Source organism: Nelumbo lutea, chromosome 3, assembly GCF_056320005.1.
Source record: "Nelumbo lutea isolate HS-2025 chromosome 3, American lotus-T2T, whole genome shotgun sequence".
NCBI lineage: Eukaryota > Viridiplantae > Streptophyta > Magnoliopsida > Proteales > Nelumbonaceae > Nelumbo > Nelumbo lutea.
The window spans coordinates 104,591,586-104,617,692 of NC_142686.1; the positions used below are offsets into that span (position 1 = coordinate 104,591,586).

Consider the following 26,107-nt stretch of genomic DNA (forward strand, 5'->3'; position numbering starts at 1 on the left):
GTACCAAGCATCAACCAAGGTATGTATTGAATTCTTATGAATATTTGTATTTTTGTTGTAGTGCTTCTTCTTATTGATTGATTAATTCTTTTAATTTGTTTTCTTATTGAAGGCAAAGTTGCAGAAAAAAGAATACTCAAGATCAACACAATCATCCAAAAAGTATGGTACTATCTACTAGTTTACATTTTTAGTGTTGCCAACTTGGAACTTGCCATGTTAGTAGACTTTTTTCTCACTTTACTAGTTTATTTTTTATGTTTTCACATGAAAATTATACTTATATGAAAGATTTTATTGATCATGCTTAGTGTAATATGTAGCTAGTTAGCAAATATATCTTATAAAATAGTTTAGGTCCTTTAGAAAGTATAGAAATCCATAAATTAATATAATTATAGATTCCATCGCCTAGGCGCCCGCTTAGGCACCTAGGCGCCCCATGGTCGCCTAGCCTCGCCTAGTTGCCTTGACAACTATGTTTGGCTCTTTTAAGTAAATGGATGTGGAGGTTAGGTACAGAGATAGAAGGCCAGTGGAGAAATGTGATTGCTAATAAGATTGGTTATGGACAGGAGAAATTGGATTACTGGAGACCATTTACCTTCTTTGGGCTGGCTCAAGAGGGGACAGACCGACTCTGAAGGATAAGTGGTGTGGGGACAGGTCCCTTGAAGAGATATTCCCTCATCTTTACTTGCTTGTGGAAAATAAGGATGCCATAGTGTTGGAGTCTTATTCAGTTCAGGCAGATAGAGTGACTTGGTCTTCAAGGTTTCGTAGGAACTTGCATGATTGGGAGATGGAGAGTGTCTTAACTCTTAAGGCTGACACAAACCTGGATGGCCAACAGATAGGAATGAACCAGATGGATGATTGGAGATGGAAAGGGGAAAACACAGGTTTTTCCGTTAGTTGTTCCCACAGAATTTTGGGATCTCAGACTAGTTCTCCTTTTCCCAGCAAACTAGTCAGGAATCCTTTAGTACCTCCTAACAATTGGTTTTTTGTTTGGTGATTTTGGTCTACAGCCCTGGGAAAGTGTAACTAGGGACAGTCTGAACCCAAGAGGTGTGCTGATCGCCTGATACAGGACCAGGCTTGTATTCTGTGGACTATCTGAACAAATGGACAGAAAGAAATAGCAGAATATTTACATCCAAGGCAAGGTCTGTAGAGGAGCTCATCAACTTGACTGTTGGCAGAATAAGGTCAGGGTTTTGGGTTTCATTTGCTGTCTCCCAAAATTCTCTTGACCAGATTATGTATTTAGGTGATTTGGTTCTGTCTGGATATGTGTGCCACCAGTGTCTATGGGCTCTTTAGTTTTGAGCTCAATCAGGTGGCCTGCTGTACCATTATTTCTTTTCAGCAATAAATTTAACTTATCGTTTTCAAAAAAATTGAATTAAATAAATTTAATAAAGATAATGGAAAGACAGATAAAAGATAAAGCAATGGAAAAAAGGTAGCTAAAGAAAATAAATACCAGAATCAAAGCTTGCCATATTACATGGATCTGGGACCTGTTCCATTTGCGGAGGAACCTGGACAGTCAAAACGGAGGCAAGATCATGTTCATCTGGATTCTTTCCCTCAATAAGTGCAGCAGCAACTTCATGTTTCTTATTGTCATCTGCTTTCTCTGAGATCATGGAAGCTACAGAATCCTCTGGTACACCATGGGCAATAGAAGAAATTGGAATTTGCTCACATGATTGAGGAAGTTGGACACCAGTAGATGCAGTTGAGGCAGTCATGGGTGGATCTGGTACTTTATTCTGGCCAAGTACTGTGCAGACTTCAGTTTTCTCAGAGTTCTTTGGAACTGTACAAATGTCAGCCACTAACCTAGTTACTACCACTTCATCAACAGAAAGGTTTTTTTCTGGTTCCTTGGATGCACATTCAGTAACCCCAGGAGCAGACCTATTCTTATGAAATGAAACAAGAACTGACTCAGAGAGATTGGATCCAGAAACAATGCCAACATCTGATATTACAGTCTCCTCCACCTCACTATTCTTGTTACCGGTCTTATTTTGGTCCTCCAAAACCACTTGCATGATTGGCTGTATCACCACAGAGGCATTTTCAGCATCATTTCTGTTACAAGTTTCAGTGGATCCCACTAACACTTCAGAAAGTGGTGTTTCCACTGCAATTAGACCAGCTGGACATGAAGATTCAGCCAACTGGAGACCTGCTGCTGTAGTTTCAGCAGATTGAAGAGGATTTTCAATATCACATTTTGCATTGTTTGCGTTGTTCTCTGTCAGTGGAGAACCATCAGAACCATTTGACTCCAAATTTTTACCCATCTTCACACTAGAAGCACCTGTACAAGAAACATTTAAGACCCCTTCAGTAACAAGATCAGAATTGATCTCTCCTCTTTCCTCCACCAGAGGCTTACTTTCAATAGGTTTTTCTGAATCTGTCAATTTTTTAACAGGCCCAGAAATTGATAGATCTTCAGACCCACTCACTTTGCCTTCCACTATTGCTTCAGGGACAACATTAGACGATTTGAGATGTGGAGATTCTTTTGGTATGTTATTAACTGTCATATCACCCAACAGTGCAGAAGCATCTTTACATTTTGATTCAAGAGTCACAAGGACATTTGTTTTATCTTGTACTGCTTTTGCAGCATTTATTTCGGCAGATGGGTTTTCAAGTTTTTCATTTGGCAGATTTGAAACTGGAGACAATGTCAAAGCCCCATCTTTGCCACCCAAGACAATTGTAGTTTCAGAGGAGCAAATTCCAACCTCCCTTACAGAAGCAGCATCATTTATGCCACTTGATTGGGTCTCCCCAGATTGCAAGACAAATGCTGCTGGCTTTTGAGAGAACTCAACTTGGGATGGCAAGCTTCCATCCTCTGACGCAGATGAAGATTTGACATCACTCAACTCTATGCATGCAACACTTTTGCATATGGGATTTGCAGCATTCACATCTTCTGCTGACCGAGATATCTGCTTGTCTTGAGCAGAAATATTTGATTTCTCAGTAGATTTTAGCTTCTGGTCAGTTACGACTGCAGGAGGACTAATCTTCTTATCTTGCTCAGGGGTGACATTTCCTGGTCCACTGACTTCACCAGCTGAAGAGTTCCTCTCTACCGCTGACTGAGTCAGCTGCTTGTCTTGAGAAGAAATATTTGATTTCTCGGTTGAGGTTGCACTCTTGTCAGTTGGGACCTCAAGAGGACTAATCTTCTTATCTTTCTCAGGGGTGACATTTCCTGGTCCACTGGCTTCTCTGGCTGAAGAGTTCCTCCCTACTGCTGACTGAGTCAGCTGCTTGTCTTGAGCAGAAATATTTGAATTCTCAGTTGAGGTTGCGCTCTTGTCAGTTGGGACATCAGGAGGGCTGATCTTATCTTTCTCAGGGGTGACATTTCCTGGTCCACTGGCTTTTATGGCAGCAGAGTTCCTCTCTATGGACATGGGAATATTCTCCTGCAATACTGAAGGACCCACTTGCTGGCTGGTTTGGGAAGAAAATTTCAATTTATCAGTTGCACTTGGCTTTTGATCAGATACTACAACAAGAGAATTGGTTTGACAAGCCACATCAGTGGCTACACTGCACATTTTCTTTGCAGTAATATCCTGTTTATCTCTAACAGTGCTGGCTTTCTTAGTGCTCCTATTGCTTTCAGCCACCAACGGGCCAACCAAGGTTGAATGTGCTGTCGGTGTTGTCTCAATGATGTTTGAAGCATTATTCATCACAACAGCAGCTGGTTTATTATTGGGAGCACTTAAGTCTTTCTTTCTAGAACCCCTCTTAGCAGGAACAGATGATTTGCACTTATCTTTCTCTGCAGAAGATTTAGTTTGACGCAATGGAGTAGGGATCGAAGGAATTTCTCTCCTTGTGTCCTGGGTGCTCAAACTTGATGCATTGGCAGTGTGAATGTTGCCTTGGCATGTAACAAATCCAACTGGCTTGACGGTAGGATGACCCAGGGCTTTATCTCCATCAACTCTTATATTACCTGAAGTTGCTACTTTTGAGGCATCAGAAACAGGTACAGTTTTCTGCACACTCAGGGCAGAAGCAGATTCTGGTTTTTCAGTTGATTCTTGATTATCTATGGACCCCATACGAAGGGACCTCCTTTCCCTCAAATCTTGTGCCAATGTGGACACAACAGGTGCAGATGTTTGGTCAACCTTGTGCTCTTGTCCTGCATACAACATGCTGCCCTTCAGGCCATCATTCTTTCTGGGTTCCACGCTATCTTTTCTTGCTGTAGTAGTGGTGGCCCCAATAGAATTGGGTTTTTTCTCAACTTTACTTTCAGTTTCCTTTTTGTCCAGGCCAGGGACCACACTTGTATATTTATCTTGAACAAAGGTCGGAATTGTAGTTCGAACTGGAACCAATTCAACTAACTTCTGTAATCCCGAGATTGGGTTAACCTCAAAACTAACAATAGTAGCCGTATTCGACGTTCCAGGTGGTCTACTTACAACATTTGGTATCGCAAAAGTAGAATTTGGATAACTTTCAGATACCATGCTTATATCCTTTGGAATTCTTGAAATTGGGTTGGTTTCAGGGCCAACAACAGCAGGTGGATTTGTATTTGCAGGTGATCTGCTTGCTGCCTTTTGCTTGTCTTGTGTGAAAGAAGTTAGAGAGCTATCTGTTGCTAGACTTGCTTCCTTTGGCATTCTTGAAATGTGACTAATATCAGGGCCAACTGATGATGATCCAGAAGTTTGTTTCTTTGCCCTACGACGAGGTGCTTCTGATCCACTTTGAGTCTTCCTGTTTTGTCCCTTAATTGGCATGGGAGCAGATGGAATAGGAGTAGTGATTAAAGAACCAGGGGCAGTGCTTAAGCTTAATCCTGGCTGTGTGGTTCCACTCAGACTCCTGACAGCAACAGAACCAGGAAAACTATCACAGACGGGAGCTGGAGTGGAACTAAGAATTGAACCACCAGAAGCAGGGGTAACAGTGGAACTTGAAATTGAACCATCTGGGATAGCAGTGGTAGTAGAGCATGGAACCGAACCATCAGGGGTAAGGGTGGCAGTGGAACTTGGAACCACTGTTTTCTGTCCCATATTCAGTTTGCTTGTACTCTCAGGAGTGGAAACAATCCCTGGAGATACTGAAATATCTGCTGTTGCTCTTTTTGGCCTACCCCGTCCTCGTCTGGATGCTGGTGGTTGCTCTTTACCTGGTACCTGTGGCTGCTCTGTGGATGGTGGTGGTGGTGGTACAGAAGTCAGTGGTTCTGTTGTCCCCACGACTGCTTTAGATCCACTGGTTTCTGTTGCCACATTCCCTTCAATTATTTCTTCCTTGGGTTTGGGGGATTCAGGAGAATCCACCTGACACATCTTTTCAAATTCTTCTTCTGTCCACTGGTCCTCATAGGAGCGTACCTATACAATGGAAAGAAACTATCTTAGAAAAGGTAAACATATTAATGAAACAGGTTATCACATAAAGACTTGCATTACATATAAGAATATAGCATAATCTACAAACCTCTCTGGCCCGTTTGCCCCTGCCATACTGTTGGGTATCAAGCCCACCAAGATATTCACTTTTCCGCTTTGCTGGTACATTAGATGCATCAAATATCTGCATAGCTTTATAGAATGCCTGTAAGTCATCATCTGTGACCAGACGTGGAGGCATGGGGGGTAAAGATTCAGAACAATCTTTATCCTGTTCCTGCACCAATTTCTTCCATGCTGCCTGCAGAATTCATTCACTATAACATAACTCTACAGGAATACAATAAAAGTCCTGGCCTACCATTGCATCTGAAGAAAGGAAGAAAAAATTATGTGGACAAACAAGTACATACCATCTCTTCTTCCCGCCTTTGTCTGTCAACTGATTCAAAAACATCCAGTTCGGACTCACTGCCAATGAAGAAAAGAGTACAACAAATTCAATAGACTGAATATACAAAAATATAAGTAAAAATAATGGAAAACAAATATAAGTTCTGCAAAGTGAAGTATGCAGAAGCATCCATGTCATTTTCACATGGGATGTAGAATCCACCCTTCACATGGGGGAGGGGGGTTCCAAGACACACTCATTACTGTTTTAGTCTGGGTGCAATTAGCAATCTCACCCCACTTCTTCAACATATCATCCACTGTGTAATCTGTGAACAGCTCTGAAGACTTCAGCCATTGTACAACCCTTACAAGGATCAGTTCTCTCAGTTCTTCAGCACCTCTCTCTACTTCAAAGAATAGCCTGGAGAGTTTCTTTCTTCCCATAAAGACCAGCATACCACAGCCCTCAGGCATCTCCACATGGTCCTTCCCCTTTTCATATGCCACCTGAAGAAAGAAGGGAAAAAAGACTTTGCAAGTTTGATGGAAGATTCCAACTACACCCAAAGAGGGAGAAAGCCCACTCCCAATTAGACTTTGTAAACTGTTCAAGGATGTCTCTACTTCATCACCTACCATACAAGCAGTTTGGTCCCCTCCTATGCAGAGTAATGTCAAACTGAATTTTGATGGCAGCTCTATTGGGAACCCAAGACCTTCCGGAATATGGGGTGTGTTTAGAGATGCAGAAGAAAAAATCCTAGCTTTGTATTCTGGTCCAATAGGTTTGGGGGACTCGCTTGGAGCTGAAGTATTGGCTCTCCTCCAGGGGCTCAGATGGGCCAAGCAATTGGGTTTTCAACAGTTAGAAGTGGAGGAGGATTCCAAATTAGTAGTAGGTTGACTGGAATCAAATAGTTTGGGAACGTGGCCCCTTAGACAACACGTAAGGGAATTATTGAGCCTCACAAGGGAACTGGATGCACAAGTGTATTGGTCTAGGAGGTCAGCAAATGCTTTAGCTGACAACCTAGCAAAACAAGGGGTGAATCGAGAGGTTTTGTTTTGTGTAGTGTTGTAAGTTATTTGTTATACAGGGGTCACCTTTTACTTAGGTGACAGTTGTTCCTCTAGTTTTATCTAATGAAAGTTACCGTTTCCTATCGAAAAAAAAAAAAGACTTTGCAAACTGGCATGACACCAATAGGTGAAAACCAGTCTCCCCATCCACTTTACAAAGAGCACACCTGTGAGGGGATAAACATGTCTTGGGTCTCTTCTTTTGGAGCAAATCACCAATATTCATTCTTTCCAGAAACACCTCCCAGCAAAAACTACAAACCCTAGGAGGAATTGGTCTGCACCAAACCTCATTAATAGGGAAGAGGAGGGCTACAGGACTAGAGAACTGGCTTAAGACTTTGAACAAAGAGGCACAGGAGAATGGTCCAGTGAGGGTGGGGGTGGGGGTCCAGATTCTAGAGTCCAACTTAGCAAGGTCTACGAAAACATTATCAAGAAGTCCAAGGAGACTCCAAATATTGTCAAGGTCTAAGTCTCTCACAGCCCTCCTCAAGCCCAAATTCCACCCAAACCCAGAATTGGAAGAGGAAGGGGTAATGAAATAGAAACTGGCTCATTTTTCAAGTCAAATAGGGCATACAAGGAAGGAAGCGGTCCTTTAGAGGGGCATTCCCCAAACAAGATTGCTCCCAAAATTTTATGGAGTCACCTGAATTCAAATCATACCTGACAAGAGGGGCGAAGACTGGTAGCATATCATGAATGGCTTTCCAAGGTGACACGCTTGTAGTCCTAGCTCGGATTCCAGCATCCCATCCATTTTGCTCCAGCCCATGTATGCTTACCACTACTTTAGCCCAAAGCTTATCCTTCCCTAGTGGAAACCTCCACGACCATTTCTCCAAAAGTGCCAAATTCCTTTTTCTAATGTTCCCAAGCCCCAAACCACCTAGGTTTTTGCTCCTGGTCACCACCTCCCAGCTCACCTTATGGTCCCTCTTCTCCTCTCCTAGCTCCCAAAGAAAATCTCTCATCATCTTCTTCAATCTGTTAGATACCTTGGTTGGGATTTTGAACATTGATAGGAAATAAATGGGTTAGCTGGCTAGGGTAGCCCTAATCAATGTAATCCTCCCTCCAAGGGAAAGGTATTTCTTTTTCCAGGAGACAAGTCTCTTTTCAAATCTTTCTACCATCAAATTCCAGAAAATCTCTTTCTTTGGGTTATCACCGAATGGCAACCCTAAATAATTCAATGGCCACCCTGAGACTTCACAATCCATCAATTCTGCATTCTCCATAATCTCTCCCTCCTCCTAATTCACACCTACTACACAATTTTTCTCAAAATTCACCTTTAGGTTGGATATTTGTGTTAGACAGTTATGCCCTTAGCTCCAATCAGATTGATGTATCTTTTGATATTTATTGTAAATGAATAAAGTACATAATTGATTTATGTCATTGTGGTATGTTTTTGTGTAATACCCTTAAACTGGACACTTATGAGACCCGTGTTAGTTTAGAATCTTCATAGTCGTTGGATAGATCTGGGGAGAATTATCCTGCCAAGGCTGACACTGATGTGTCACCAACTTGGTTGGGGTGGCTTGTCTCGGCTGCCAAGGTGAAACCTGAGGTACATGCAATGTGGGTTTTTCTTGAAACCCTGAGCCGGACTGAATTCCAATATTGCCCTGGACCTTGGAGATAGATGGGCAAAATTGGAATGTTACACCTGACCCCTAGACTTGATTATGGTACTGCACTAGGTGCCCGATTGGATTGTCTTTAATATGCCAATCAATGAGATCCTTAGAGGGGATCAAAACCTGGGGATGTTGGGACAGTCCGAGAATTCACCTTAGTGGGTGATCATAATGACAGGATCAGCCCCTTTGTCGGACAAAGTGAATGATCGGGGAATGCACTCTCTCTTATGGAAACTAAACTGTCGGCAGTTGATTTCAAATGTTGAAATTTGTTTTTGCAATATATATATATATATATATATATATATATATATATATATATATATATATATATATATTATGGTTTCAAAATGTTTGGAAAATGTTTTAATTCCCGGAATCCATGTGAGTAGAGAATGCAGCACTGTACCTTGTAGCCGAGGGAGAGGTCATCTCTTGTCGGACAATGTTTGATCATTATGGACTGAGAGGTTAAGTGTAAGACCATTGAGGGTAATACCTGATAGGTTAATCTTGCATCTACCAACAATTCTTGGGTTTTCATAAGGTGGTTGGATCCAAAAACCATTTAGTGTAAATTTTGGGCCCATTAAGAGCCCATGGTGATGGACTCAGGGGTTCACTGTCTCCTACAGTGAATTCAGCCAGGCCTTGTAACAAAGGTTGAGCTGAACCCATGTGGCTTATGTGTAGATCAATGTTAGGGTCCCACACCATACAAAGAGAGCCCATTGGGCAACAGGTTAAAGAGTAAGTGAGCATATAAGCTTAATGGGCCTAAGGCCCAATTCGAACTGGCTTAAGTTAGTTAATTAAAAGGGGGTGAATTCAGTTCTGAACTGATTAGGATTAGCTGAAGGATAAGATAAGTCTTATCCATTTAAGAGTCCAGATCCAAATATAAGATTTGGATTAGGAAACTCTCTCCTAATTAGATAAAGAGGCTGATCCAAAGAAGGCTATAAATAGGGGGCGAATTCTTCAGATTAAACACACAACAACAAACTATAGAATTCTTTCCAATTATTGCCGCCCCTACCCAATTCGATCTCCACTGGTGGTTCTGATCAAGAAAGGTTCTTGATATTGTTTCTTGTTAGAAGAAACAATCTGAAGTCGTGCTCACCAACCCTTGCTCGATTCTTGCTGAAGAATTCATGTTCTTGCTGAAGAACCATCCAGTTGATCCTGTTTCACTACACACTGTATCATCTTCAGTAGAAGCGGGTTTTGGTCTTTTCTTCGGGCGTGAACACCTGCTTTGGGAGTTACTGCTACTTCGTATCAAGTATATCCCTCACCTCCTATTGATCCGATCCGATTTTGGATTCAAGAACGAACCTTGAAAATGCAGTTTTCTAAATTAGGGAATGCGATTCCCGGATGGAAGAAAAGAAATTTTTGAAATTTCACCCAACCTTCCTGCAAGGTTCGGCCATCCATATGATGGATCTCTCATCCATTCAATTTGTTCAAAGAGTTATATCACCAATTTCATGTTCCTGATGTACCTCAAATTTCCTCCTTCACAAAACAAAATCGTGTCATCTGCAAACTATAAGTGGGTAAGGGGGGTTTCCTCCCTTCCAAGTCTCCATCCACTTGAGAGGCCTCTAGAATTCGCTCTGTGAATCAATCTCCCTAGAACATCAGCAACCAGAGTGAACAAAAAGGGAGATAGGGAGTCCCCCTGTCTTATGCCCCTAATAGTTGGAAAGAAATCAACCATTGTCCCATTCACTAGCACAAAATAATGACAATTCCGAACACACCCCATAATCCATTAGCACCATCTAGCCCCAAACCCAAATTTGGTCATAACTTTCAGCAAGAAAGACTAGTCCACCAAGTCATAAGCCTTTTCCAGATCCAACTTACATACCATTCCCTTCTTTCTATCATTCATGAAGTTCTCCACATTTTCATTGGCAATTAGGATTTGATCAGTAATTTGTCTTCCACTCACAAAAGCTCCCTGATTTGGTGTAATGATTACTAGCAGTACTTCCTTCAATCTCAAAGGCAAAACCTTTGCTAAAATCTTATATAAGTTATTTACCAAACTGATTGGCATGAAATCCTTTGGATGGAATGCATCTTTCTTTATTGGAACCAAAGCTAAGAATGTGGAATTCATTCCCGGGTTAACAACTCCTCTCCTATGAAATTCCTCAACACTAGTAGGAGGTTCTCTTCCAAAATATCCCAGCAGTCTTGGTAAAAAGCCATTGTAAAACCATCTAGGCCTGAAGCTTTTGTTTTGTCCATAGAAAACACAGCCTCCTTAATATCTTCCAATTCAAACCTTCTTTCCAATCTCTAACTATTGTCTACCCCTACATCTAGCCAATACAATCCTTCTAACCACACCCCCTACTTAAAGGCCTTAAGATGGACTTAAAGTGCCCTATTGTGTTAGAGCTACTCCATCCACTTCTAGTCTAGAAATAAACTTTCTCCTACTCCTCCCATTTGCCATAGAATGAAAAAACCTAGTATTTTTATCTCCCTCTTGCATCCATTTACATCAAGATTTTTGCCTCCAGCTTATTTCCTCCTTATGTAGACAATCCTCTAGCTGTATTCTCAAACATCTTCCTTGTTCCTTGTTTGCCTCTCCAAATTCTCCTCTTTCTTCTTTCAAGTTAAGGAGCTCAAGTTGGTCCATCAAGGTTCTCTTTCTTTCTTCTAACCTTCAAAACTCCAATTGATTCCACTCCTAAAGCTTAGCTTCCAAAAATTGTAGTTTCTTATAGAACCTCATACCTTCTCATTCCACCACTCCCTTACTCTCTTAATAAACCCAAGATGGAGTAACCACATATTTTCAAACCTAAAAGGGGTAGGTCCTCCACTCCTCCTATCCTCCTTGCAGATCCCTATGGGCCAATGGTCAGAGGTCAATCTAGGAAGAGCTCTAGAGGCTAAGTTCCCCCAATGGTCTTCCCAATCCAAAGAGAACAAAAACCGATCCAGCTTAGAGCATATGGGACTCAATTGGAGATTGGACCAAGTGAATGTCTTTTTTTGATGAATAATAATAAGTTTATTAATTCATAAGCAAATTAGAGTGAGTTCATACATCATCCCAACGAGAGGCGCAAGCTGCAACCCCTCCTTGAATGGACCAAGTGAATGTCTTGTGGACTAAGGGTATCTCTTTGAGTTCAAAGGCATCCACAAACCAGTTAAACTTCCTCATACTAGTTGTCACCCTTTGATCAGTATTATTGATTTCCTCTATGAATCTAATCACATTGAAGTCCCCACCCACACACCAATGCTCATCCCATAGCCCTCTGATATCAGCCAGTTGCTCCCACAATTCTCGTCTCTCTCTGTAATCATTTGGTCCATAAACATTGTGTTAGCACCCACACATAATCATCATCTTCCACGTTGTCACTATCCCCCTGAAGCTCCCCATGAGGGAGCAGACACCCAACTAATCCCCCTGGCTTTCCATACACTCTTTGCCCATCTATTGTCAAACTCCATTCTCTTGGACTCCTGTATTAGTACAATGTCTGGGTCAAACCTCTTTATCACCTCTTTAATCGTTGCTCTTTCCTTGCACTTCCTATACCCCTCACATTCCAACTAAGTATCTTCATTATCACTTCTTCCTTATTAACAAAATCCTTTTTCTGATAAAAAATAAATAAATAAAAAGATGGATTATAGATAGAAATCAAATATCAGATTTACCTGCGTGCTAAAATGTCATTGAGAGCATCATCATCTAAAACTGGGGCAACCTCTTCTTTCTTGCACTCCCTTAGGAGGGACTCCAAATATTCCCTTCGATCCTCTGCACTGGAGATCAAAAAAAGAAATCTTCATCAAAAACTAGAGAGAAATTTTTGGCCTTCTTCACAAATTCATGAGGCATGTTTTATGGGCTAGCAAGGACAGCAATAATACCTAGTATTGTTGTCAAAAAACCCAGCGGTAATGCTCTGATTAGCAACTCCCAGTTTGTGCTCAGCTGCAGCTCTAACTTGCTCTTCTACAGTCCGAACCTTAAAACAGAAAATATAATATAATAATTAACATTACACAAAAATCATGTTTGGCAATGATGTTTTACATCTAGTTTCTAAAATAGACAAAAAGAACAACACAGAAATCATATCCAATATATCCTTATTATCTTCAATATCATCTCAGTTCTCTCTATCAGATACCCTTGTGCTCCATGTATTTAACCCATATTTCAATTTTTTTTTTGCTTCAAAAAAATACCACCCAACGACCAAGGGGTTAGCCATAGTCATAACCTGCCCATTACACGGAGAGGCCTCTTCATACATTTATTGAAGTAGCCAGCCCCTTGCAATAGCTTTAAGAAAAAATAATCTGAAATATCAATTATAAAATAGTAAACTTAATCCATTGAGAAACTTCACAATAAAGAAGGTTTTCCTAGTTCAAACAGGTTCATAATGAGTCCAATTTGTGAGACCCAATAGTAACCGGGTAGTTACTGGTGTACCTTGATCCAGCCCAACAGGGATACAAAACCTACTACTATAGATATAATCGTGAAAATATGACATGTTGTGTAAGACAACATTTTTTCTTTTAAAAGAGAAAAACTTCAACTTGGGAGGGTTTAGGAGAACTAACAAACAGAAAGGTGGGTGTCTTGGAGAATTTGACAGCATGGATAAACTGAAAACAAGGTGTATCCTGTCCAAGGGCTTTCAGATGTATCAGGCAAAAAGAGCCAAAGGAATTAAAATTTGGAACCCTCCTGAAAATGCTTCTTTGGCTTCCCAGCTCCCTCAGGAGTTGGAGTGGTGATAAGAGATGAAAAAAGTGTTAACACGAGATATGTTTTTGGAGCCAATAGGAGAAGAGAACTCAATAAGGGCAGAAATAATGGCTGCAAAATTTGGGGTGTGGAAAGCAATGGAGATGAGGGTGAGGAAACTTGTAATTGAAGGACATTCCAAGGTTGTTATAAGCTGGTTACTGCAGACTGAAAGTGCACCATGGATTTTCAGCAATGGTATTAAAAGATTCAGATGATTCTCAAAGAGACATGCAAGTGACAATTCAATGGGTACCAAGATCAGCAAATAGCTTGGCTGATCTAGCCAAGCAAGAGGTTAACAGGGGCTATTCTCTCATAGTTTGGATTTTGTTGTAAACTTATAGTATAAACTAAGGATTTGGGGTGAGTAGCCAAGGCTACTCCAAAGATACTCTTCTTTTCATTATTTTAATAAAATATTTCTTCCTAGTGATAAAAAAAAAATAGCCGAAGTATAACTTCACTTAGTAAGTATGATAACAACTTTGAGGAGGATTATGAAAAAGTAACAATGGGGAAAATTAACCGGAAAAAGCAATTAATCTCCTCAATCTTGGTTGACTGATGGATATCCACTTGATGACGTAGGGGAAAATATAAAATAACAGGATCAGGGTAGAGCTCCCTATGAATAGGACATTAGTCTAAATGACCATACGAGAGATCCCTATGAAATATGATATTAGACTAGGTGACCATATCATTTGTAAAATTGTGCCACAAATGATGCATTGTAATGAACCTGTCAATCAAAGAAAGCAAACTCTGAAATATAAAACAAAGACAACACTCAAAAATGATGAAAGGAATACAGGCAGAAACATCTGAAGCAAAAAAGACCAGTCTCTTGCCATGGCATCATGTATCCTATCTCCTAAACCAATAAAATCAGTATACTTGAAAAATAAACCAACAGTTACCGTCTCTAGCCGCAGAACAAGTACATCCCTCTTCTGACCAATCCTATGAGCCCTTGCCTGAGCTTGCAGGTCAACCTGGAGAGAACCATCAAGAAGCCATCAAGCTTAAAATGAAGCTAAAATGGACACCAACTAACTAATAATTCAAAGGAGAAATGTCTTTTGCATATTGCCTGTGGATTCCAATCAGTGTCGAAAATGATAACAGTATCAGCAGCTTGGAGATTCACTCCAACACCCCCAGCTCGAATACTAACACCACAGATAGAAAGGTTAGTATCTAGAAATATAAAAATATAGCACACACTTTATACATTACGATAGAATTGAAACAGGACAAAAACAAATAAAGATTTTTATCTCTATCAAACACCCAGGACCAAAAGCGAAAAAAAAAAAATTACCTGAGCAAAAATATAAAAGCAGGAGAATCAGGTCGGTTGAACTCTTCAATAAGAGCTCCACGTTCATTTCCTGAAGTATGTCCATCTAACCGAAGATACTTGTAACGCTTCCAGTGGAGATATTCTTCCATTACATCAAGCAGTCTTGTCATTGTAGAGAAAAAGAGAACCTGCAGAATAATCGGTCCAAGATAACACTGAATGGCTCACCCAAACAAAAGGAGACCAATAAACTATGTAATAGTACAAGAATCAGGAAAAAAACTTGACAAAATGGGGAAAAAATAAGAAGTGTTTGAAATAGCATTTCAAAACAAATGAGAACCAATATTTTGACTATGTTGGCACTGAGTTGAATAATCTCAAGGAACTGAACAGATGGCAATTTGGCATTCAGAATAAAGCAACACAAATATCAATACTAGTTTGTCAAGATACAATTAATAGTTTGCTACCTCCTTGAATCTCCAACTATTTTCTTCTTGGACCAAAATCATTTCAAATTCCTGAGCCTTCCTTTTTTTGCTCTAAAATACTCTGTTAACAAGGGCTAGGAGTAGCCCAAAATGTCCCTACACCTTCAAGCCCAAACTCCCAGGTCAATCTTAAAATCAACATTTTTAACCCCGCTGTCCCTACAATCCATTGAAGTGATGGAAACCGAAGTTGAAGATGGGTTTATTCTTTTTGGGAGGAAAGGAGTTTGCAAGAAAGAGAGTTGGAAAAAGGTAGTATCCATCACTTCAAGCAGGGGTGTTCACGGGTCAGGTTGGGTCGGTTTATTGGGGTTTTCCCAACCGACCCGACCTGGTCGGGTTACCTGACGTGGAAATCGAAACCGACCCACTGATAGGCCAAACCGACCTGGTCGGGTTACCTGACGTGGAAACCGAAACCGACCCACTGATAGGCCAAACCGACCTGGTCAGTTTGAGTCAGGTTGGGTCGGTTTCGGTTTTGCTCCTGTACAAAAGGACACCTAATTGAATTCTAATTGTAATTGTCTAATGGGTTGCCTATTTGGTGTAAAAGATTATAGAAAGTTAGAAACTAGGATAGATTGCCTATTCTAATTGTAATTGCCTAATGGGCCTTCTAGTTCTAGTAGAAGACTAGTTATAGTTAAGTAGGAAACTACTCAAACTAGGAACTACCGAACTAGTCTACTAGTTCGGTTCAGGTCGGGTTGGGTCGGTCCGGGTTGGTCGGTTTGGTCGGGTTGGGCATTCTTATGAACAGCCCTAACTTCAAGACCTCTCAACCAATGACCATAACAGAAATATTCAAGCAATTCTCTTCCTTCCAAACTTCCCTTAAACCATCCAGAGACAGCCTATACTTTTTAATGGAGGGATGACTTTAAACTTCGATGGAAGTGCTGCAGGCAATCCTGGTTTGGCTGGAATTGGAGGTATCTTGAGGGATGAATTGGGTAGTATCTGCTGGATCTTTAGTGGCCCAATCGGCTATGCTGACTCAACTAAGGATGAAGTGATGGCTGCTCTCACTGGAATCAGAATAGTAAAAAGCTAGGGTATTCAGAATTTATCTATTGTAGGAGATTCAGCAAATACCATTAAAAGGCTGAAGGACAAGGAGGGAGGTCCTTGGAGGTTGAGTCATTGTTTGACAGAGGCAAGAGATTCCTTGGAATATTTAAATGCAAACTTGTTTTGGATCCTGAGGGAGCTAAATCACATTGCAGATGGATTAGCTAAAATTGGAGCAGGATTAGAAATTCTGTATAGCAATAGGCTACCCCCCTTGTAAGCTTTTTCAGGGGGTTTTCCCTGTGTAGTACATCTCATGTACTCTTTTCTTCTTTTAATAAAATTTGGTTAAACTTTCCTCAAAAAAAAAGAGAATTTTGGTGACATAGTTTCCAAGAAAAAAAAAATGTGAATGGAGGTGCCCAACTTTCTCAGAAATCAGATACGTTTGCAAGGGTTGACCAGTAGGGTGGAGATAAAGTATAAAACACTCGAGGATGTTGCTTCCATTAAAAAACCTACATAGTGAGAAGCTGGATAAGGATAAGAGTGTTGTTAAAGGCAGAACAGAAGTGGAAGAGGTCCCAAATGCAGCTAAGCAATTTAAAAGACAATAAAAAATCAAAGAATTGTTCAAGGCTTGAAGGATTTTGACAGATAGAAATGGGATCCATTTTGTATTGCACCAAACAAGAAGGGATATCAAAAGGTTTGCAGCAGGGTAAGTTGTGTATTGGCAAAGTGGATTCTGAGTTGGGTGGTGGAGCATTTTTTGGAGGTGGCTTTGTACTTTTGTCTTTCTTTTTGTATCACCTTCCATGCCCTCGGTGGGGGTGGAGTTAGTGAGTTGCTTGGTGTTGGCTTCTGTTTGGTGCTGGCTTCTGGTGGTTTTGAGTGATCGTTTTTTGCAGTTCCGTTATTGGGTGATTCCATAACACCTTTTGTATTCCTTTTTTTTTTCTTTTAATAAACTGCTTGGTTTTTATTTTACCTTCAAAAAAAATAAATGCCACAACAATGGAAAAGAGAGGATTCAAATAAAGGAAATGACAAAACTATTGCTTCAAATATTGCAACAACCTAATACTATATGTGAACATTTTTTGCATACCCGGTGATCTGTTGCTTTTAGCTTGGGTAGCAATCGATCCAACATTTCAAGCTTTCCACAAAGTCTAACAATTGGTGGAAGATAATGCTTAGGTATAAAACTATCAACCTACAAAAGATGATCCGACTGTAAGATGCATATGAAAAGAGGCAAGAGTCAGAAATATCAAAGCTAACACAACAGGAAAATAAAATTCAGTGAAGAACAAGAAAATAGCACGCCTCGTCTGCATGAAGTTGGCTGAGATACGGATGATTGCATATATTACGTAATTCCATCACAGAGTTGTGCACCGATCGGCCCTAAATAAAATTGTTAATAGGTTTAGTAAAGGAGTAACAAATGAAAACAGTTACAAACTTGAATAGTGCTCCATGAATGAAAAATAGAATAAAAAAGAAAGAAATAGTGGAATAACCTTTGAATTTCCAATTGAACCAAGATTATCTTCTACTCTCTTCATCAATAGCTTTTGATAAGCAGAAGCTTCACATCTTACAAGTCTTTCAATCTTCTCAGGCAGTTCATTCTCAACCTACCAACACAGCATTAAGGATACACATTAACATTGAAGAAAAACTCCTAATCTGCAAAATTTTGTAAAAACACAATGCAGGATAAAAATAATCTATAAATAAAAATAAATAATAAAGCCCTCAGATAGATTAGAACTATTACACAAATTTTCCTAAAAGAATGAAACCTGGGAAGTATACAAAACCTAGAAAGAAAATGACAAATCAGATTAGAGAATAAGCAGAGTTTTTGCTTAACAGAATGAAATGAAAAAGGGTTATTCTATCAATTAGGATACAGTTTCCCTTTTCAATGAGGTAAGTAGGGTAGACATACAAAGAATGAAAGACAGAAATACCTTATAAATTGGGCTACCTTAAAAATTGCATTCTGATAAGAGTTTGGTTTTGTACTCATCCCTAAGGGGAGGTAGCAGCTCACACCTCCTCCTAGGGTGTTTGTACACTTTGGTCCTCTCTTTAATAAAACTACTATTTGTTTATTAAAAAAAAATTGGAAGACAGAAATACAATGTCATTGATATGAAAAGGCTTTACCAAGCAAGTAAAAGTTCATAACATTCTGTTATCTGCAGCACCTATGGAACCAATTAATATGGACATGATACAGGTCCTGCACACAGAACCACATTGGCATGCTCAATGAAATCAATTGATACCATCGTCCCACCCTCTCAACTTATCAAGTATGAATACATGATTGAATCTATAGTCAGAAGATGGGAAGGAAATGGTTGGGTTGATGGGAAGGTGAACGTTTCTCTGAAGAAGTTGGGTTGATGGGAAGAAGACTTTTCATGCAGACAGGTCAGTGGAGGAGATCCGTGAAGATAGAAGCAAAAAAAAAATCCTGTTCGAAGAGATGAGAATCAAGGGGAGGTAAGCCTGAAGGTAAGGGAAGCCAAAAAGGGTACAATATTGCTGGAAGGATTAGAAGTGATCGAGTGGCTAAGAGAGTTCATAGCTGGAGCCTGTTCAAAAGGTGAGCAGATAAACTGGCAGGATTTTAGTACATTAGAAGGGAGAAGATATGTTGTTGAATGTAAGAGGAATAGAAAAGGCTTCTTCATAGCTTTGGCTGAATTTTTTGGTAAGGGATGAAGGCAACTGGCGTGTCTACCAGCAGGAAAACAGAACCAAGGATGGGGGGAAGTTGACTGGTTGTTCAAAGAGTTTTTAGCTCAAAGAGTAGCAAATGATAAAAAAGCCTCCAAAAGGGAGGAGAAGGCATATTTCAGCAACAGCAGGGTAGAACAATGGCCAGTGGCCATGGCAAAAACAAAAGGCCAATGCAGAATGGTGGGAGGTCTAGAGAGAAACGAGTGGGATAGTAAATTTGTGATACAAGCCAAGGAAAAGGTTAATGATTGGAGGAGGGTAGCTGACTTACTGGCAACCAGGTTGGAGCTGAAGAGTATCTTCATAGTAACCCTCTTTGATAACTGTAAAGCCCTCCTAGATCCAATAGAGAATGAATTGGAAATATCAGCTATCAATGTTCAGGCTGATTTCGGATCATTCACAGTCTTTAAATGGAATCCAACATCCAACTCCAAGGATTTATTGTTGAAGATAGTGTGGTGGTGCGTGTAATAGGCTTGCCATTTCATCTATGGAAACAAGAAGTAGCAGAGTCTATAGCAGTATTGTGTGGAGGAATCTTGAAAGGAGCTTTCTGGGGCGATCTTTATTCAGTAGCAATCCTGCTAAGTGGTGTGAAGCTAGAAGACATTCCACGAAAGGTAGAGGTACGAATAGAGGGGAGTTTTGTCTCTGTGTGGCTAGCATCCTCCATTGAAGAAGTTGGGTTGATGGGAAGAAGACTTTTCATGCAGACAGGTCAGTGGAGGAGATCCGTGAAGATAGAAGCAAAAAAAAATCCTGTTCGAAGAGATGAGAATCAAGGGGAGGTAAGCCTGAAGGTAAGGGAAGCCAAAAAGGGTACAATATTGCTGGAAGGATTAGAAGTGATCGAGTGGCTAAGAGAGTTCATAGCTGGAGCCTGTTCAAAAGGTAAGCAGATAAACTGGCAGGATTTTAGTACATTAGAAGGGAGAAGATATGTTGTTGAATGTAAGAGGAATAGAAAAGGCTTCTTCATAGCTTTGGCTGAATTTTTTGGTAAGGGATGAAGGCAACTGGCGTGTCTACCAGCAGGAAAACAGAACCAAGGATGGGGGGAAGTTGACTGGTTGTTCAAAGAGTTTTTAGCTCAAAGAGTAGCAAATGATAAAAAAGCCTCCATAAGGGAGGAGAAGGCATATTTCAGCAACAGCAGGGTAGAACAATGGCCAGTGGCCATGGCAAAAACAAAAGGCCAATGCAGAATGGTGGGAGGTCTAGAGAGAAACGAGTGGGATAGTAAATTTGTGATACAAGCCAAGGAAAAGGTTAATGATTGGAGGGTAGCTGACTTACTGGCAACCAGGTTGGAGCTGAAGAGTATCTTCATAGTAACCCCCTTTGATAACTGTAAAGCCCTCCTAGATCCAATAGAGAATGAATTGGAAATATCAGCTATCAATGTTCAGGCTGATTTCGGATCATTCACAGTCTTTAAATGGAATCCAACATCCAACTCCAAGGATTTATTTGTTGAAGATAGTGTGGTGGTGCGTGTAATAGGCTTGCCATTTCATCTATGGAAACAAGAAGTAGCAGAGTCTATAGCAGTATTGTGTGGAGGAATCTTGAAAGGAGCTTTCTGGGGCGATCTTTATTCAGTAGCAATCCTGCTAAGTGGTGTGAAGCTAGAAGACATTCCACGAAAGGTAGAGGTACGAATAGAGGGGAGTTTTGTCTCTGTGTGGCTAGCATCCTCCATTGAAGTAGGGCTGTGGAAGGAGGCTCGTATGGTGGGAGGGGAGGAAGAAGAATAAGCATTGCGTGGACTTGTGAGATTGGTTAATTCAAATGGAAAGGAATGTTTCACTAAAAAGGGCCAACAAATTCTGGGAAGCCAAAAAGCTTTGGGGCAGATGGAAGGTCAAACCTGTAGAAAGCAAGAAAAGGATATGAAAAATGGCAAATCTTTTGCGAAGGTGGTGTCAGGGGAAATAGACAAAAATTTACCAATGTCTAAAGGGAGAGGGTTGAACCAGCAACCTCAGACAAGGAGGGTTACTGGTTCGACCATTAAAACAGGGGGCGTGATTTGTTACGTCACGTGGGACGAAAAGACTTAGAAAATGGGCCCAGTCAAGTGGATCCCTTTTCTGGTGGGCCATGAAGGCAACTCACGTAAAGGCTTTAAAGTTGGGTTCTTATATTACAAGTTTTGAGCCCAAGGCCCATTACAAGACAGATGGGCCAAGGGACCCTTTAAGTAAGCACGTGACTGGGAGGAGGGATGAGCTGATAGACGAAATTAAGCTTCTATCTTCTTCTACCCCGAATCCCTCCTTTCGATCGAACAGTTCAGGCGCAAAATCTCAAGACTCTCAGTCTCGAGGCTCTCTACACCGGGTCCCATCCAACCTGGCAAACCGTCTCTCACCAGATAGGCGCAACCCGAGATACCTGAAGCCTAGTGATTTGAATAGAACAGGGTTTGAAGATTGGTTGAGTGAACAAAACAGCAGTGACGATTCTAATAGAGACGAAACTTTAAGTTTGGGAAGTCTGTCTCCGAAAAGCAACAATGATTTACTTGAAATAGAAGGTTTGCATACAGAGCTATTGTTTTTAAGGAAGAGATTGAAGAGACAGGTGGCAGGAAGACTAGAAATGGTGAAGAAAATGGTCCTAAAGCTGTGAAAACTCCTCTTCCCTTCGTCGAGGAAGCTGACCCTGAGTCTAATGAATTATAGGATGTTGGTGGAGAGGGACAAGAATCAGCCGTGAGGATGGATGTGGGTATTCCAGTGTCGGAAACACAGAGAAAGGTTTTCAAGTGGGTAGGCCGTCAGGAAGTGATTCTTTCACTATATCTACTTCACAACTTTGTCCAAAAAGGGGAAAGGCCTTAAAACCATTTATCGCCTGTCAGCAATTCAATTCCAGTGATTCTAGTCCTACCCCCGTCCTACCAGGTATGGGTGCCAATTCTTTTTTAGGTACTGACTTGTCTGCTATGCTTGTAACAGATATTCCAGCTTCCCATCCAGGAGGTTCTAATGCAAGAGAGAGGATGATAGTGGAAGGAGGATAGAGGATAATGGAAGGAAGTATTTGGGAGTTGATCTGTACAATGATGGAGGAACTAAAAAAAATGAAGGATTCTTAGAGAGATGTTGTAGCCAAAATAAGTGTGAGCAGGGTAAAATTCTTCCTCGAACATTGGCTGGAAAGGATGGAGAAAAGAAAAATGATGATTGTTGTATTAAGAGGGGAGGGGGAGGCAAGCTAACCTAACAGCACCTTCGAAGGCTATTCACAACACCCTTCCTCAATTCCTCAATTTTATTAGGTATGAAGTTTGTTCTGGCAACTCTATCCTTTTTTGGGAGGATATTTGGGTAAGAGACACACCGTTAAAGGATTTGTTCCCTTTGCTTTTTTCTATTTCTTTGTACAAAAAAGAGGTGGTCTCAAAATTTGTCTCACCTTTGGGAACACCCTTAGATCCTACTTGGGATTTTGGGTTTCGTAGAGGTCTTAGGGATGTTGAAATTGATTCTCTTTCTGCTTTGCTTGGTTGTCTTAATCAGGTTTGTTTGGATCCCTCCAAGCCAGATAAGAGGGTTTGGACTCCTAGACCCAATGGAACCTTCACTTGTGCTTCTTTCTTCAAGTCCATCTCTCAACTTTCTACTCACCATCCCTTTCCGTCAAAAGAAATTTGGTGTAGGCCAGTTCCCCCAAAAATTATGGCATTTTGTTGGGAAGTATTCCATGGGAAAGTTAACACTTTAGATAACCTACAAAAGAGAAGACTTTTCCTCTGTATTTCTCCTAATTGGTGTATCCTCTGTAGAGCTAATGGTGAGGATTGTTACCATTTATTAATATCTTGTCCCTTTTCTGCAGGCCTTTGGGCTTGGCTACTTTCGTTGTTTGGGGTTGTTGGAGTCTACCAGCAGAAGTTCACATGCTCTTCAACCATTCTACCTTTTATTGGCCTACAAAAATAGGGAGAATTATGTGGAGATGTGCTCGTGCTGCTTTGATTTGGACTCTTTGGGAAGAAAGAAATCTTAGAATTTTTCAAGAAAAGGAAAGGAGCAGCCAGAATTTGAAAGACTGTGTGTTAAATAGGGCAATACATTGGCTGAAGACCTTGGAAATCATTCATCAATTCTCCTTTAATGACCTCTGGAGAAATTGGTCAGCAGTAGCGAGGTGTTCATCTCTAAAAGACAAATCAATTACAAGCTGGTCTCCTCCATCCAAAGGCTCACTAAAGTTGAACTTTGATGGAAGTAGCATGGGTAATCCAGGATTATCCGAAATGGGGGGTGCTTTGAGAAATGAGAAGGGAGAGATTTTGTTGCTCTACTCAGGTCCCTTGGGAATTGGGGACTCCATCAGGGCAAAACTTTTGGCTGTTGTACAAGGGGTGCAATTTGCAAACCAGTTGAGGGTACAACACTTAACAATCGAGGGGGATTCCATCAAAGATCAATACCAAGATGACCCTTATTTTGGCCCTATTTGTAGAAGCTATTTGGCAAGTGACAAGGATATTCGAGCCAAGTTTGTGTGGAATGATGGTTACTTATTCATGGGAAATAGGTTATGTATTCCATCAAGATCCTTGAGGGCATTACTCAATGCTGATTTGCATTGTAAGGGACATTTTGGTCGCAAAAAGACACTTGAAATGGTCTCCAAAAGGTACTTTTGGCCAAGGCTACAAAAGTATGTGTTCTATTATGTTGATAGATGTCAAGTGCCAAACATCTAAGGGTCAACATCAAATTGCAGCTTTGTATCTTCCCTTACCCATACCAGAAGCACCATGGACTGATATTACTATGGATTTTGTGTTGGGGTTGCCAAGAACAACTAGGGGTAATGACTCTATTTTTGGTGTGGTTGATCGTTTCTCTAAAATAACCCACTTTATTGGTTGCCAAAAGGCTTCTGATGCTTCTCATGTAGATAACTTGTTTTTCAAAGAAGTTGTTCAGTTGCATGGACTGCCGAGATCTATCACATCAGATCGTGACACAAGATTCATTGGCCACTTTTGGAGAACTTCATGGAAGTGTATGGGTACTACCCTACAATACAGTAGTAAATTTCACCCACAAACAGATGGACAAACTGAAGTGGTTAACCGAAGCTTAGGCAACTTGTTGTGGAGCCTAGTTGGAGATTACTTAAAGCAATGGGATCTTATCCTATCACAAGCTGAATTTGCCTTTAATGATTAATTTAATAGATCTACAGGGAAGACTCCTTTTGAGGTTGTGTACGGTCGGTTACTTAAAAGTGTTGTTGATCTAGCTCCTATAACAGGGTTGCGGCGAATGAGTGATGATGCCGAAGCTTTAGCTGAATCCATTCGAGAGATTCAAAAGAATGTGCGACATAAGCTAAAAGAAAGCAACTAAAGGTATAACAAAGCTAAGGATAAGCATTACCGGATGAAAAAGTTTCATAAGGGCGATCTAGTCATGGTTTATTTGTGGCCTGAGAGGTTTCCTGTTGGAACCTACCATAAGTTGAAGTAGAAAAAGATCGGACCATGTCAAGTGTTGAGACGGCTTCATGACAATGCATATGAAATTGAGCTACCAATTGATTTGTCCATTTCACCCATTTTTAATGTAGTGGACCTCTTTGATTACCATGGGGACCTAGAACCAACAACAAAGGATGGGCGAGGACAAGCACAAAGGACCAGTAGTTCTAATGAGTTTGAACAAGTAGAGGATGTAGAAGATGTCCGAGTCACCAACACTCGAAATGGGGCCTATTTTAGGTTTTTGGTCAAGTGGAAAGGGAAACCTTCAATTGAGAACTCGTGGATTAGTGAAGAGGAGTTTATGAAGCTAGATGGAAACATGTGCAAGGCTGCTAAAATTGCTGCTCGCACAGGGTCGAGCTCCTTTTATCCTGGCGGGAATGATGAGGCAAGAAAAAAAAGGAAAAGAAAGGAAAAAAAGAAAAGAAAGAAAAAAAAAAGAAAACAAAAAGTGTGAATGTATTCTGTTTTGCATGTTTTTCTTGTAGTAGGATCCCAAATTGTTGTTTTTGGGTAGCTTTGTCAACAGTTTAGAACCAGGGGTACATTCGTCATTTTATAAGTCAGATTTTCTGTCAGGGGCAGTTGGGTGCATTTTTGTTGGATTTTGGTCTCTTGGGTCTTTTTGTAACAAAAGTTATCTTTTAGGTGTTCATTTGAAGTTAGTTTTGCTCCTGAGGAGTTGTTGGTGAGAGGGAAACATTCTAGGGGCTTATGTGTAAATATTTTAACTAGCTTGTCCAGCAAGCCAGTGAGTCTTATAAAAGAGAAGGGGGCTGTTTATGTAGGGGCTTTTTTTCGTTCTTACTCTCTTGTTTGAGCTGTAGCTCAGCCCCAGCTAAGGTTTTCAAGTATTGGGAGCTTGGATTTTGAGGAACCCATTTTGGCACCTTCCAATCCCTCCTTCGCTGCGTACCGTACGGGAGGCCAGCTTGCTGCCAATCGTTACTGTAGCGGAACTGTTCCAGGAGGGGTTTTACTTCAGGCTCAGGTCTGAAATCCCTAAAAATCCAATTTATTTTGTTGTTTTCAGCTTGGTATTTCTCGTGCTTATTGATGTATACTTGAGGTCCTGCATGTAATTTGTCTTTCTGTCCACATCAGGGGCTTTGTGAAGAATCAAGTGGCTAACCACAAAAATATGGCAGTTAGTTTTCGATGGGAAAGGAGATCAGAAATTGGGGTGGCAGATTGTTTAGCAAAGCAAAGGGTACATAAGAATCAGTTATTATGGGCTCAACAGCAATTTTGTTTTTTCTTTTTTTTTTTTTTTGTTTTGAGGCTGCATCTCGCACCTCTTTGTGGGAAGCTTTTACTGTGTATTGTTCTTGCCGAATTATTGATTCTTAATAGTACTCCTATTACTAACTTATCAAAATATATATATATATATATATATTCCTATTGCTAATTAAAAAAATGGTGGCACTGCACATCAATCCTCAGCTTAAGTTTCTTTTTTTTATTTTTGAAAGGCAATTTTTCCTCCATTGCTTTCTCCTCTTTACATGGTAATTTTTCTCCTTTGCTTGCTCCTCTTTACAGGAGGTTTCCAGTTCAAATGCAACTTAAATTCTCAACAGAACCACAAAAGTAGAATCAAGGAAAGTTAGAGAAGAAGATACTGTGA

The 26,107-nt window shown here is 40.5% G+C and overlaps 1 protein-coding gene across 5 annotated transcripts in view; it reads right to left on the minus strand.

The window, feature by feature from the left end:
* The window catches only part of SYD (P-loop containing nucleoside triphosphate hydrolases superfamily protein), a 59,200-nt gene that overhangs the window by 9,815 nt on the left and 23,278 nt on the right, over nt 1-26,107 (minus strand). For 3 of the 5 annotated variants that reach the window (XM_088978092.1, XM_088978090.1, XM_088978093.1), the window contains exons 19-29: nt 17,729-17,845; nt 17,532-17,612; nt 17,311-17,418; nt 14,710-14,879; nt 14,479-14,557; nt 14,306-14,380; nt 12,491-12,588; nt 12,275-12,382; nt 5,849-5,906; nt 5,524-5,736; nt 1,490-5,417 (exon numbers count right to left, since the gene is read on the minus strand). In XM_088978092.1, the coding sequence (XP_088834218.1) occupies nt 1,490-5,417; nt 5,524-5,736; nt 5,849-5,906; nt 12,275-12,382; nt 12,491-12,588; nt 14,306-14,380; nt 14,479-14,557; nt 14,710-14,879; nt 17,311-17,418; nt 17,532-17,612; nt 17,729-17,845 (5,035 nt within the window). The remainder of the gene's footprint in view (nt 1-1,489; nt 5,418-5,523; nt 5,737-5,848; nt 5,907-12,274; nt 12,383-12,490; nt 12,589-14,305; nt 14,381-14,478; nt 14,558-14,709; nt 14,880-17,310; nt 17,419-17,531; nt 17,613-17,728; nt 17,846-26,107) is intronic. The other 2 variants (XM_088978091.1, XM_088978089.1) reach the window with 1 other exon arrangement.